Source organism: Megalobrama amblycephala, linkage group LG19 (assembly GCF_018812025.1).
Source record: "Megalobrama amblycephala isolate DHTTF-2021 linkage group LG19, ASM1881202v1, whole genome shotgun sequence".
NCBI lineage: Eukaryota > Metazoa > Chordata > Actinopteri > Cypriniformes > Xenocyprididae > Megalobrama > Megalobrama amblycephala.
Genome location: NC_063062.1, coordinates 1,899,861 through 1,915,454, shown reverse-complemented (window position 1 = coordinate 1,915,454; position 15,594 = coordinate 1,899,861). Strand labels below are relative to the sequence as shown.

General features: G+C 37.0%; 1 protein-coding gene across 6 annotated transcripts in view; it reads right to left on the bottom strand.

Annotated features, from left to right (window-relative positions):
• Positions 1-729: 729 nt before the first annotated feature.
• Positions 730-15,594, bottom strand: part of celf6 (CUGBP Elav-like family member 6) — a 132,094-nt gene continuing 117,229 nt past the window's right edge. For all 6 annotated transcript variants that reach the window (XM_048168960.1, XM_048168962.1, XM_048168965.1 and 3 more), the window contains 2 exons: positions 8,110-8,269; positions 730-972 (listed from right to left, as the gene is read on the bottom strand). In XM_048168960.1, the coding sequence (XP_048024917.1) occupies positions 8,142-8,269 (128 nt within the window). In that variant the 3' untranslated portion in view covers positions 730-972; positions 8,110-8,141. The remainder of the gene's footprint in view (positions 973-8,109; positions 8,270-15,594) is intronic.

Genomic DNA, 15,594 nt, shown 5'->3' with positions numbered 1-15,594 from the left:
ACGATATTATCCAGCGGGCGAGGAAAGAGACGCTTCGCCTCTTTTGTTTTCATTTGTACATTTTCCTTCCCTTCTTTACAAGTTCAAGTATTATCTTCTCTAATAAAAATAAATAGAAAACATGAAAAATGAGCAACTCTACTCCTACATTCTACTTTTCTAATCTACGTCTTGGTGCAAGAAACAGCTACCAGAGCAAACCGGAGTCACATGACCATCTTTTTCTCCTTGTGTTTTTACAGACCTACAGATTTACTTTCTTCTACTGTTAACATTAGTAATCATTATACTCGCAGCTACAAGGTAAGAGTTTTTGTGATTTTTAAATATATATATTTATATATTTATATACTTTTAAAAAGCGTGTAGTCCTTTGGTCCCTATTTTCTAAGGAATGACGCATGTAGATATTCCTGGATTCTCTTCCAGAGCGCAGATCACGCGAAACCAGTGTAGGCACGAAAACCAAAATGGCAGCAGGCTGGTGTGTGTGTGTGTGTGTGTGTGTGTGTGTGTATGTGTGTGTGTGTGTGTGTGTGTGGAGATCAATACATTTACATGAGGATTTCAAAATAGTTTTGTATATCTGCATGTGTGCATGTAAAGGCGAGAATATTCCCAACATCTCAGCAGATGTGCATTTGTGTGTGCATTTGTATATATCCGTTTGTCTATGCATGCTTTGAGCATAACGTGTTCATAAAGGTTTTTTTTCTCAATCTTGTCTAAAAAAAAAAAAAAGACAGCAGCAAAAAAGTTGGTCTTTGCAAAATGCAAAAAAGCATCCTGCAAATGCTGAAGCAAAAAAAGACGAAAAAAAAGAACAAAGTTGGCAGAAAAAATCCTTTGTGTTCCAGTTTTTCCAGCTCTCAGTGATTTTCCCACAAAATCCAGGGACCGCTCGCCTCCTGTGATATGTAGCAGAGCAAAAGTCTTTTGACTTGTGGAAATAAGGTGTTGTAGTCCTTCATCCTGACAGAGAGAAAGAGAGAGAGAAGAAGAGAAGCAGACGGTGAATTGAAGATGGTTCTAGAAGCTCTAAACACATACAAACTACTGAAGATCCTGAATTTTTCCCTTCATCATTTACACTACAGACATGTGCAGATACTGTCCTTGGAAAACCTCGTCAACTCAATCTCATGAATGCAACTCATATTCCACCCCAAAATCAAGAAATTATATAACATATGAAGAAAATGAAGCTTATTTTATGATCATTCTGAATATTTTTTGCTTCATGTCACATTATTTCATTTTTCATGACAAACATTTCTTCCACAAACTTTCATTATCATCATCATCATCATTACATGTACGGATGTTTTACTTTTAAGCTTAAGCTTTTAAGCTTTTAATGCATTTCTATAAATATTTCATTCAAGAAAATCAGTGTATGCAGTACAATACTACCATGTATAAAAACTTTACACATTTTCTAAAAAACATAAATACCATACAACACAATTTTTAAATATTTTACCTTTTTGTTTTGCATCACAGTAATAATGAAAATTTAAGAGGAAATGTTCTTAATTGTCATGAAAATAATGAAGAATAATGCAGAGAATATACAGTATAAAGCCCTTCACAAAGATTGGTTTGTAGCGATCGATCTGAAAGATGCGTACGTTCATGTCTCGATTCTCCCCCGACAGAGACTGTTCATGTGCTTTGCGTTCGAGGGATGGGCATACCAGTACAAAGTCCACCCCTTCGGGCTCTCCCTGTTACCTCGTGTCTTCATGAAGGTCGCGGAGGCTGCCCTTGTTCCCATGAGAGAACAAGGCATTCACATTCTCAACTACCTCGACGACTGGTTCATTCTGGCTAATTTGCAAGAGTAGTTGTACAAACACATGGACATAGTGCTCAGACACCTGGGGCTGGGGCTTCGGGTCAACTGGGAAAAGAGTAAACTCTCCCCTGTGCAGGGGATCTCTTTTCTCGGTATGGAGTTGGAATCGGTAAACCTAACAGTACGCCTCAGAGAGGAATGTGTTAGCTCGGTGCTGAACTGCTTGAATTCATTCAAGGGCAGGACAGTGGCCCCACTGAAACTATTTCAGAAGCATCCGCAGCCACAGTAACGCTATTCGAGAGTGGAGAATCCATCCCTAGGTGGTCCAGCTGACATCCTTGCCGCATTCCTCTGAGGAGGGACCTGCTTTCTCAGAGACGGGGCACCCTATGACACCCACATCCAGACCTCTGGAAACTCCATGTCTGGTCCCTGGACAGGATACGAAGGTTCAAGGTGACTGAACCCCCTCCACAAGGCGTCTTTATGCCTTGAAGTGGAACCTATTTGTTGAATGGTGCTCTTCCCACTGGGAAGACCCCCGAAGATATCAGAGTCGTGCTTTCCTTCCTGCAAGAAGGGGTTGGAGCAAAGGCTGTCTCCCTCCACCCTGAAAGTGCATGTTGCCACAATAGCCGCACATCACAATGCTGTTGAAGGTGAGTCCATAGGAAAGCATGACCTGATCATCAGATTCCTCAGAGGTGCAAGAAAGTTGAATCCTCCTCGTCCTACCTCAATACCCTCTTGGGACTTGTCTCTGGTGTTCATGGCACTCCAGAGACCACTCTTTGCAGTCAGTGGAGTTAAAAATCCTGTCATTGAAGATAGTACTCCTGACTGCATTAGCTTCCATCAAGAAGGTAGGGGACCTGCAAGCATTTTCAGTTATTTTGGTTGCCCCTGTACGTGGACTGAACGCAGAGATTCAGGACCTCAAAGCAGCTCTTTGTCTATTATGGAGGCCAGCAGAAGAGAAAGGCTGTCTCCAAGCAGAAATTGTCTCTAGATGGGACACGGAGGTCCTAGGTGACTGTGCTGGCTTCTATCAAGAGGGTAGGGGACTTGCAAGCATTTTTGATCAACAAATTGTGCATAGAATTCAGGCCAGCCAACTCTCACATTGTCTTGAGACCCTGACCTGGATATGTGCCCAAGGTTCCCACCAATCCTTTCAGGGACCAGGTGGTGAACCTGCAAGTGCTGACCCTGGAGGAGGCAGACCCAGCCCTTGCTTTGCTCTGTCCCATCAACGCTTTGCGCCTGTATATGGACTGAATGCGGGGCTTCAGGACCTCAGAGCAGCTCTTTGTCTATTATGGAGGCCAGCAGAAGGGAGAGGCTGTCTCCAAGCAGAAATTGTCTCTAGATGGGATGTGGAGGTCCTAGGTGACAGTGCTCCTGACTGCATTAGCTTCCATCATGAAGGTAGGGGACCTGCAAGCATTTTCAGTCATTTTGGTTGCGCCTGTACGTGGACTGAACGCAGAGATTCAGGACCTCAAAGCAGCTCTTTGTCTATTACGGAGGCCAGCAAAAGGGAAAGGCTGTCTCCAAGCAGAAATTGTCTCTAGATGGGACGTGGAGGTCCTAGGTGACTGTGCTGGCTTCCATCAAGAGGGTAGGGGACATGCAAGCATTTTCGGTCAACTAATTGTGCATAGAATTCAGGCCGGCCGACTCTAACATTGTCTTGAGACCCTGACCTGGATATGTGCCCAAGGTTCCCACCAATCCTTTCAGGGACCAGGTGGTGAACCTACAAGTGCTGCCCCTGGGGGAGGCAGACCCAGTCCTCGCTTTGCTCTGTCCTGTCAACGCTTTGCGCCTGTATATGGACTGAACGCGGGGCTTCAGGACCTCAGAGCAGCTCTTTGTCTATTATGGAGGCCAGCAGAAGGGAAAGGCTGTCTCCAAGCAGAGATTGGCCCACTGGATAGTGGATGCCATCGTCTTGGCGTACCAAACCCAAGGCATGCTCTGCCCCCTCGGGTTGAGAGCTCACTCTACCAGGAGTGTTGCTTCCTCCTGGGATCTGGCACACAATGCCTCGCTGACAGATATATGTAGAGCTGTGGGCTGGGCGAAACCCAACATGTTTGCTAGGTTTTATAGCCTTCGTGTAGAGCCAGTGTCCTCTCGTGTACTCACTCCGAGTGGCTAGTGAACCTCGGTGTCTTGCTTGCTGCGCCATTCCCCTCCACAGACCCTATACGTGTGCTTATTTCTGCTCCTCAGTTGAGTTTCCCAGATGGCGAAGTCAGACGTGGCGGAGCGCCCGACACCAGGCCTAACACTCATAAGTACGCCCATTGGTTGACCCCTGTGTTAGGCAAGGTGCCCATATATTGTGATCCCCATGGTGATCCCATATGTGTATTCTTCCACGATACGGCTTCCTTGTCGGCGAGCCAGTGTCTTTCCATAGGCAGAGTCTTCTCTGCCGTCCCTGCCGATGTTGACTCCCTCCTAACAAGGTCGAAGCCACCTCAGAGACATTCCATATGTTGCACATTTAGCCCAGTCCATATGTGTGATCTCCACATGATACCTCCCTGCGGGCATTCCTTTCTGCTTGAAAGGGCAGTGTTATCCAACAGTGTTACCGAATGGGCCAAGCGCAACAACAGTAATCAACCTTCTCTGCGTTAAGCCTTGTCCTATCTTCTGCCCCAACAGGTGCGGGGGGATCAGGTGGCTTACAAGGGGCGTGGGAAGGGGCAGCAATAGTGCTGCTTTGGTAGGGATCCCAATTTGTCAGTTCTGACATAACATCGAAAGTGACTGACTGAAAGGGAACGTCTCGGTTACATATGTAACCCTCGTTCCCAGAAGAAGGGAACGGAGACATTATGTCCCGTCGCCACAATTGCTGTACCACTGACCTCAGCTCCTCAGCGAAAACCTGAATGTGCATTGCTCCTGCTTCCGCATTTATTTTATTTATGTGCATTGGCTCGTTTATTTTACACACGAAGGTGATAGGGCTCTATAATTTATCTATTGATATGTATTTTTTGATTTTGGGGTGAGATATATCTTAGCCATGTTCTTGACAGGTTTCATAAGAAACATCTAAAAAATAATCTTATATTTTCATGTGTTTATACAGGTATAAAGTTCTAGATGAAAGTGAACCAGCTGGTAAGTTCTTGTAAATGGGTTTTCTAGGACAGCAGCTCATTTAAAATACTGTGACCCTCCTGTGTGAACAAACAAGACCATGAACAACCACTGTCATACTGTACTTACTGTTTACTAACAAATGGTTTGATCTGAACATCAAAACTTAAACAATGGAAATATGGTAATATGCAAAAAGTAACCAGCAGCTACAAGACAGAAGCAATAGAAGCAATGACAAGCTTCCATCGACGGGTCATTTTTTCTGTCCACACTGAGAGCAAAAACACAACCGCAGCCAATTCAAACATATCTGATGTTTAATATAAAGTGTTTGTTATGTGCTCAATCTGTTAGCACTGGCACTGTTGCCAACAAACATGATAAAATCCTAGTTCAAATTTTCAGCAGAGAAAAATAAACTCTTGTGTCATGTGTTTTATAAACTGCTATACTAGATGTAAAAGACAGTGTGTATCAGGATCTGATTAAAGCATCTCTAACTAAAAGCTCACAGATATTAAATCATCCACAACAAACACTGAAATATACAGTCCAAACCAGCAGCAATAACACCTAAAGATAATGTATATACATGCATTATCACAGAAATATAATGCACCTTATTAAAAATGTTGACTCAGTAAACATCACTTATAATCAGGGTTGAATCTACAAGCGAAACTATTTCAGATCTCCTAATGTAAACAACATATAGCAAAAGTGAAAGGTCTCGATTCATAAACACGGAAAGAATCTTCACCGTTACATTAGAGATGGCAACTAAATGAAAAGAACACAAAGCAAAGCCTTTGAAACCTCCAAAACACAAAATACACACCAGAACAAACAGAGCTTGAACAAGGAAAGAAAGAGAGAGAGAAATATAAACCACAGAGAGCAAGATATCCACCACATTCAACGAGGAAGAGCACAACAACTCACGGTACAACAGCAATAAAGGAGCAAAGTTCACAACCCATCAAAATCAACCAATCAGCACTTGAGTTACGACGAGCGGCTCCAGCTATCAGAAGAGACCAGTTACACTCCACCACTGGAAACAGCAGAAGTATAGAGAGAGATACAGAGTTAATGCCACGTCATGCCACTGTCACAGCCGGTCACATGACGTCACCCACACCAACGTGACATCACTGGGAGGAACTTACAGCGCTGGACACGCGTCCTCTGATGGAAGACATGTGGCTACATAAGAGAGCGGCCCGTCCTGAGCTACCTGAGCCCTGCCGGGGTTCGTGCAATGAGAGAACAAAAACACAAGAATCCATGGCATTCGTCTCGTCAGCTTCATATTAGGATGGCTTTAGGAATTCATATTTAGCGGATAAATCATAACAGATATTTACAAGACAAAACATGTCAGTACTGTAAGACAAACACACAACGGGAATGATACAAACAGGTGAACAGCCTGCGGCGAACGAGTTCTTTATTAATCGATTATTTATCGGTCACATTCACCCTCATGTCGTTCCAAACCCGTATGACTTTACTTCTTCAACGGAACACAAAAACAGAAATTTTGAGTTTGAGTAAGAAAATGCACAAATGAGATGTAATGGAGGAGAAAATTTGGATCCATTTGGGAAAACCTGATAAATAAAATAAAATAAAATAAAATGGAGGGGAAGATTTGGATCCATTTGAGAAAACCTGATAAAATAAAATAAAATAAAATAATAAATTAAAATAAAATGGAGGGGAAAATTTGGGTCTTTTTGTGAAAACCTGAAATTATTGCATGACAAAGACTAGACATTAAAATAAAATAAAATAAAATATAAAATAAATTAATTAATTAAAATAAAATGGAGAAAATGTGGGTCTTTTTGGGAAAACCTGATATTATTGCATGACAAAGACTAGACATTATAAAATAAAATAATAAATAAAAAAAGAAATAAAATAAAATAAAATAATGAAAAGGGAAATTTGGGTCCTTTTTGGGGAAACCAGATATTATTGCATGACATCATAACATAAAAAAATGTAAAAATAAAATAAAATAAATGAATTAAATAAAATGGAGGGAAACATTTGGGTCTTTTTGGGAAAACCTGATATTATTGCATGACAAAGACTAGACATTATAAAATAAAATAAAATAAAATAATGAAAAGGGAAATTTGGGTGCTTTTTGGGGAAACCAGATATTATTGCACGACAAAGACTGGGCATCATAAAATAAAATCAAATAAAATAAAATAACGGAAAAATAAAATAAAATAAAATAAAATAATGGAAGAGTAAAATAATGGAAAAATAAAATAAAATAAAATCTAAAATAAAATAAGGGGAAAATTTGGCTCCATTTGTCACACAGAGACTTTAACGCTGCAAAAATTCATGTTCTTCCTCAACATGTTTGATTACTTTTCAGTACAAATTTCCAAATTAAAAATAAATCAAGATACATTTACTAGAGTTGCAAAATGACGGGAATGATAGGAAGTTTTGTTTTCTGGGAAATTGGTCAAAATTAAGTTTATTATTAAAATGAGGAAAAGTATTGGCCAAAATAAGAAATTATTATTATTATTATTATTTTTTTTTTAGAAAAATAAACTTATTTCAAATAGAAAAAAAAATTGGCAGATATTTTTTAGCATTAAGTCATTTAGTTTTGATACATTTTAAGACTTCAGTCATTTTGCTTCTCCAGTAAATGTTTCTTGATTTAAGAATGTTTAGATATTTTTTACTGGAAAACAAGACAGAAATACTGAGGAGGAAGAACATCATTTTTAGCAGTGAGAAGACTTTGAATATACCATATGATCTTCTTTTATGATGCTTATTTAATAAACCATCATTGTGAACAAAAGATCAGCATGAATATCGCTCAAATCATACGAGTCTGTGACGACATGATGGAAAATTTTTTAGTTGAACTCTCTTCAGCAACTTTTTACTTACTGTACTTTAACACACCTTTAAGTAATTCATCATAAATTCATGGAAATGATTACTTTTAATAGCTTTTTAAAACACAATTATCTCTGAGGCCTGTCGACTCCTGACAGAAAGCCATTTTACAGGGATTCTGCCGGAAGGTTTGCGCAGCACTTCATATATAAGAGCAGAAATACAGAACTGAAGTCTGAACGGAGCATGTGATCAATGTGTGACAGAAGGAAGCCTGTGGAGAAACTCTCTCTGACCTGTGATGATCGTCGCAGCGGTCAGGTGAGGGTCAATACGGGCGGTTGGCATCCTTCGGCCGCTTCAGCTGAACTTTGAGCCTCTTCATGCCGATCTGAAAACCGTTCATGGCCTGAATGGCCGCCTGAGCGCTGGACGGGTTATCAAAGCTGACGAAACCTGAGAGACAAACACACAATCAACAAATGAAAATGTGTGTGGTGTTTGTCAGTGCAAAACTGCCTGAGGAATCTGAGAAGAATATTAAAGAACAATGCCATGAATTATTCCTCAACTTCTTTTAATCCTGACTAATCTCTTTTGAATAAAATATATCTTACTCTTTGTATTGGAGCTTTTGTGCATAAGTAAGCGGATTGTATTGTAAATTGTCTTGCATATTTATATGTTGCACTCTGTTTTCTGTAATACTTTAGCTGATCTATATTTGTGTTAATCTCCTGCAGCATCTTCTCACAAGATCTGTCTAGTTGTGATGCAGAGTTTGACTTGTGCGATTTTGTTAGGTCTTAAAAATTATGAATAATTCTTTTTTTTATCAGCCGAACTCCTTGGAGCTAAAATATTTTAAATTTTGAGTTAATATTTCAATAATTTAACAACACATTCACATTCTCACAGTTCTCTGATGTCTGCTAATGGTCATATGACATGCAGGAAAACAAAAAAAAAAGCTTTGATTTCCTTGTATTTTAAAATTATTTATCTTACATGTTTATGATTTAATTACAAACAATTACAAAATAAATAAAATAAAATAATGAAAAAACAAAAGAAATTAATGGGAAAAAAATAATATACTGAAAAAATAAAATATTGAAAAACGAAATAAAAAAAAAACGAAAAAATAAAAGAAATTAATGAAATAATAAAAAATAAAATAATATAATGAATAAATAATGAAAAAATTAAATACTGAAAAATAAAATAAAAAATTATGAAAAAATAAAATATTTAATGAAATAAATAAAACAAATAAAATAATGAAAAAATAGAATAAAATAATAAAAATATATTATAAAATAAAATAAAATAAGGGGGAAATTTGACTCCATTTATCACAAAGAGACTTTAGCGCTGCAAAAAGTCATATTCTTCCTCAACACTTTTGATTATGAATCCAATACAAATATCTAAAAAAAAAAAGAAATCAAATAAAAATCAAATAATATATTGAAAAACATAAAATAATGAAAAACAAAATAAAATAATGAATAAAATAAAATAAAAATAAAATGTCAGTCTGCTCTGGAAAAGTTTGTTCTGGAAAAAGAAAATGTTCTGGAAAAACTGACTCACTTACTCACTTGCATCACTGACGTTGGCGAGATTAATATTCTTACACTGTGATTTAAACCGTGCATCTACATTGCAGTTCCTATGAGCATCTTTTATTATGTGCCAAAGTCAGTCTCGTTTGATGAGTTACTCGCAGAAGTTTAATACTCAGAGGCTAAATCACTAACTCACAGTGAGAGAGTCTGGTGACGATCTCTGTGTGTCTAAGAGCACTAGTGTACACGGCTAAAGAGTTTAAATCCTCTTCTTATCACACATCACATCACTGACCGACTGACGGCACAAATTTCCACCTGCCGGCCGATTTCATCGACATGCTGCGGCTCCGATTGAATTTGCGCGGACAGACCTTGCTTTTGTCAGACACAGACAAGATAAGACAGCGGCTCTTTAAACACACGGAGAGAGAGAGAGAGAGAGACGAGCTGTCAGACAGCACCATTCATCATAAATCAGCTTGTATCTGTCTGGCTCTCTCTCTCTCTCAGTGGAGAACAGCTGAAAACAAGAGGAGATGAGTGAATGGATGGACATTACAGCTCCAACTACACTTGTGTCTTAAAGTCTCATAGTGCTTTCAGACCATATTTACATCGGTCAGTGTGATTCTAAAACATGACAAAATAAACAGATACACACATTTACAGTCTTCCTCTTCTGATGACATTTTTTGTTATTGTAAAAATCTACACTACCATTCAAAAGAAGCCTCTGCTCACCAAGGCTGCGTTAATTTGATCAAAAATACAGTAAAAATTGTGATATATTTTTACACTTTAAAATAGCTGTTTTCTGTGTGAATATATAGTAAAGTGTAATTTATTCCTGTGATCAAAGCTGAATTTTCAGCATCATTACTCCAGTCTTCAGTGTCACATGATCCTTCAGAAATCATTCTGATATGATGATTTGCTGCTCAAGAAACATTTAGGATTATCAATGTTGAAAACAGTTCATATTTATTTATTTAAATAAATGAATCTAGCTTTTATTTTATTTACAAAAAGCTTTAAATGACAATAATAATAATGGAAAAAAAGCTATAAGACAAGATCAAAAACTATGTTTCAGATAAACCTTTAAATAGTGTGTGTGTGGGGGGGGAGTTAAAATTAAATAAAATCAAAATAATAAATAATGAGCTGCGAGCAGCAATTATCAGGGTTCAAGTGATTTTAGGCCTTTAAGCACATACGTAAACAGGTATTATATTTTGTTTTGCAAGCATGTAACCACTTAGATCATAGAAGGAACAGACCATTTACAGCCAAAACAGGCAATTTACCATAGGAAATATATGGTTTTTAAAGCTTTTTAAGAGTTATAGCGCCACCTATGGTCTGATCTCCATAAAAGTTTGCACGCTTGTTTAGAATCATATGTTGCATGTGCTCACCTATTTTCGTGAAGTTCTGAGTTTTCGTTTAGTATTTATATGCTTTTGAGTATGTTTTGCCACGCCCCTTTTCTAAATGACCCTATTATAGCTACCCAAAGGGTAAAGTTCAACTTATTTTGATAATTATTGATCTAGAGCATTCAGAGAACTGTAATGCACTTGTTTTGTTCTGATCGGGTATAAAACCTAGGACTAGTTCACAAAAGTAGGTTTTTTACATAATTGCGAATATTTAATGAACGATTTGATTGACAGTAGTGGTTCTTTAGGCAAAGTTGTTTAGCATGAGGAGATCTAATAAATGATATGCATATATATGCATACACGTGATTATAGAGCTGTAAAACTCATTAGCGCCATCTAGAGACCAAATTCTTTCAAAATTCTTACAGAAATCTAGGGCTATAAGTCGAACATGTCCACCGAGCTTCATTCCGTTCGGCCTCCGTAAACCTTGTCTAATAGGTGCTCAAACTTCATTAGCCGATGGTGGCCATGTTTTTTGAGATATGCCAATGTCCTCATAGACTATCATGGCACCTTGGACCAAAACACTGCATGCCAAATTTCAAGTCGATTGGACAGTTGCATAGTTACAGCTGTTTTCATGTTTCTTTTTTCATGTAATAGCGCCACCTAGTGTCCAATTGCTGTGATTTATTTACTGTGACCAAAGATTGAGCCCATACACACGTGTACCAAATTTGGTGAAAATATCTCATTCAGTTCAAGAGTTATAGCCATTTTAGTAAAAGTGACTCCGCCCACTTCAAACATTTTGCCGCCCCTTAGCAACCATGAATCAAAATTTCAACTTTTTTGGATAACTTTTGATATTCAGAGTCCAAAGTTCATGTGTGCACTGGTTTGGTTCCGATTGGGGTGAAAAACCTAGGAATAGTTTGCAAAAGTAGGTTTTGGACAAAATTCAAATTGGTGGAAAATTTTTCCAGGCGCAAATTAAATCGGCGATATACGTTTTGTCCTTCGTGAGCCAAGGATTCGAATAATATAAGGCACTGAGTCTATGACAAACGGTCTAGTAGTTATGAGCAGTTTCACGTTTTTGATCGCTGTAGTGCCACCTATTGGCTAGTTATAGCCATTTTAGTAAAAGTGACTCCGCCCACTTTGAATGTTTTGGTGCCCCTTAGCGACCGTGAATCAAAATGTCAACTTTTTTGGATAACTTTTGATATTCAGAGTCCAAAGTTCATGTCTGCACTGGTTTGGTTCCAATCAGGGTGAAAAACTAAGGACTAGTTTGCAAAAGTAGGTTTTGGCGGAAATTTTTTCCAGGCACAAATTAAATCGGAGATATGCGTTTTGTTCTTCTTGAGCCAAGGATTACAATAATATAAGGCACTGAGTCTATGACAAACGGTCTAGGAGTTATGAGAAGTTTCACAGTTTTGATCGCTGTAGCGCCACCTATTGGCTAGTTATAGCCATTTTAGTACAAGTGACTCCGCCCATGTTTAACGTTTTGGTGCCCCTTAGCGACCGTGAATCAAAATGTCAACTTTTTTGGATAACTTTTGATATTCAGAATCCAAAGTTCATGTCTGCACTGGTTTGGTTCCGATCGGGGCGAAAAACCTAGGAATAGTTTGCAAAAGTAGGTTTTGGACAAAATTCAAATTGGTGGAAAATTTTTCCAGGCACAAATTAAATCTGAGATATACGTTTTGTCCTTGAGCCAAGGATTTGAATAATATAAGGCACTGAGTCTATGACAAACGGTCTTGGAGTTATGAGCAGTTTCACGTTTTTGATCGCTGTAGCGCCACCTATTGGCTAGTTATAGCCATTTTAGTAAAAGTGACTCCACCCACTTTGAATGTTTTGGTGCCCCTTAGTGACCGTGAATCAAAATTTCAACTTTTTTGGATAACTTTTGATATTCAGAGTCCAAAGTTCGTGTCTGCACTGGTTTGTTTCTGATTTGGGAGAAAAACCAAGGACTAGTTTGCAAAAGTTGGTTTTCGACAAAATTAAAAATGGCGGAAACATTTTTCCAGGCGCAAATTAAATCGGCGATATACGTTTTGTTCGTCTTGAGCCATTCTAATGATATAAGGCATTGAGTCTATGACAAACGGTCTTGGAGTTATGAGCAGTTTCACATTTTTGATTGCTGTAGTGCCACCTATTGGCTAGTTATAGCTATTTTAGTAAAAGTGACTCCGCCCACTTCGAACATTTTGCCGCCCCTTAGCGACCGTGAATCAAAATTTCAACTTATTTTGGATAACTTTTGATATTCAGAGTCCAAAGTTCGTGTCTGCACTGGTTTGGTTCCCGATCGGGGCGAAAAACCTAGGAATAGTTTGCAAAAGTAGGTTTTGGACAAAATTAAAAATGGCGGAAAATTTTTCCAGGCGCAAATTAAATCGGTGATATACGTTTTGTTCGTCTTGAGCCATTCTAATGATATAAGGCATTGAGTCTATGACAAACGGTCTTGGAGTTATGAGCAGTTTCACGTTTTTGATTGCTGTAGTGCCACCTATTGGCTAGTTATAGCTATTTTAGTAAAAGTGACTCCGCCCACTTCGAACATTTTGCCGCCCCTTAGCGACGTGAATCAAAATTTCAACTTATTTTGGATAACTTTTGATATTCAGAGTCCAAAGTTCGTGTCTGCACTGGTTTGTTTCTGATTTGGGAGAAAAACCAAGGAATAGTTTGCAAAAGTAGGTTTTGGACAAAATTAAAAATGGCGGAAAATTTTTCCAGGCGCAAATTAAATTAGAGATATACGTTTTGTTCGTCTTGAGCCATTCTAATGATATAAGGCATTGAGTCTATGACAAACGGTCTTGGAGTTATGAGCAGTTTCACATTTTTGATCGCTGTAGCGCCACCTATTGGCTAGTTGGGGTCATACCTTGTCAGTCTCTCCCCAAATTGAGACCTATCATCTGGCCAAGTCTCTAGGCATTACGGTTTGGTCTTCAAGAGTCACAAAATCAAACTAAAGTGTGAAACTTTGAACCTCTGGTGGCGCTAGAGTTCACACACTATCAGTGAGAGAATAAATGAAAGAAAGACATTCATACAGCAGCAAACGAACATCACATCTGTGTTTCAGTGATCGTCTGGAGCTTCAGCAACACTGTACAGAACACAATCAATCACTGAAACACGATCCGCCGCCGCTTTACGCAGTGAACGTGTTTAACCGACCCACCGAATCAAGAGGTTCAGATAAACACGGCAACATGTTTAGCCCGTCACTGATGATAAATGCACACGCAGTTCTAATTCCAGCACATTCCGCTGACATGATGAAGTAATGAGGTAGAATGTGTTCGTCTCCACACCGGAGGAAGCTGATGAAAAAGACCTGATTTAATTTCCTTCCTGAGCAGCGTCTTTATCTAATTTTACTGCAACTTCGGAGGGAGCCTGCGGGCGCGGAGCGACAACCGAGACGCCACGCTTGTGTTCGACAGCCAAGATCTTAATGAATAGTGATGAAAATAAACTTTAAATGTAAAGATGCAGAAAGAGACCTCAGCATGCGTCGACACACTGAAGGCAGGAAGAAGCTTTATGAGAAATATAATGATCCGCGCAGGAAGCACTTCACGCTTTCCATGCAGCTGCGAGACGCTCAGTGCAGAGGGCAAGGGAATTCTGGGTAAGACTGATGCTCATGTGGGCAAGGGTTATTATTGTTAATAAAACTAAAACTATTCAAAACATTTGTGTTAACTGAAATAAAGATTTAGATCAAGAACTTAGAAAATAAACATTATTTTCTAAGTTATTCATCTGATATATATATATATATATATATATATATATATATATATATATATTATAAATAATAAAAAAGATTTCAATTAACAAAAATCTTTTTTATTATTTATAATATAATTATTTATATTATTTGTAATAAATATTTTATTATTTTAATCTATTTATTTATAGTTTTTTATGTACTTACTGTTAGTAATTTTAGTTTAAACTTTATTTTTTAGTTAGATTTAATTAAATAATAAATAAAAATAAAAATAAAAAATAACATAAAATGTATTAAAATATAATCACATAAAACAAAAGACAAAACATAAAATTAAATAAAATATCATTTTTTGAAACATTAAAAACTAATAAAACTAATAAAAAAGATTTTTGTTAATTGAAATGAAGCTGGAAAAAACAAAATATAAATATTAGACATTTCTATTTTTTCATTTTATAAGTTCTTCATCTAATATTTATATTTTATATTTAACAAAAATATTGTTAATAGTTTTATTTTAGTTTTATTTATTTACTGTTAATAATTTTAATTTTAGTGCTTCAACTTTGCTTTATTTCAATTATCATTTTTTAGAAATTTATTTTAAAATTTTTTAATTTGTATTTATTTCCAGTTAATAAAGCTGAAATATATAAAAATATATATATTAGACAAACAACTTAGATTTTTTTTTTCATTTTTTCAAGTTCTACAAACAAAATATTTGTAATAGTTTTATTTTAGATTTATTTATGTATGTATTTATTTATTTATTTATTTTTATTTTAAAACTAAAACTAATAAAAAATATTTAGGTTAATTGAAATAAAGCTGAATAAATAAAATATAAATGTTAGACGAAAAACAAAATATTTATATAAAAAAATAAATAAATAAAAATTAAAGTGGAACAAAAACTAAAACTATTAAAACATTTTTGTTGATTGAAATAAAGCTGACAAAATTCAATTAAAAATTAGGCAAAAAAATAATCATTGTTGCCTTGGTTAAAGCAATAAAATGACTAACTGA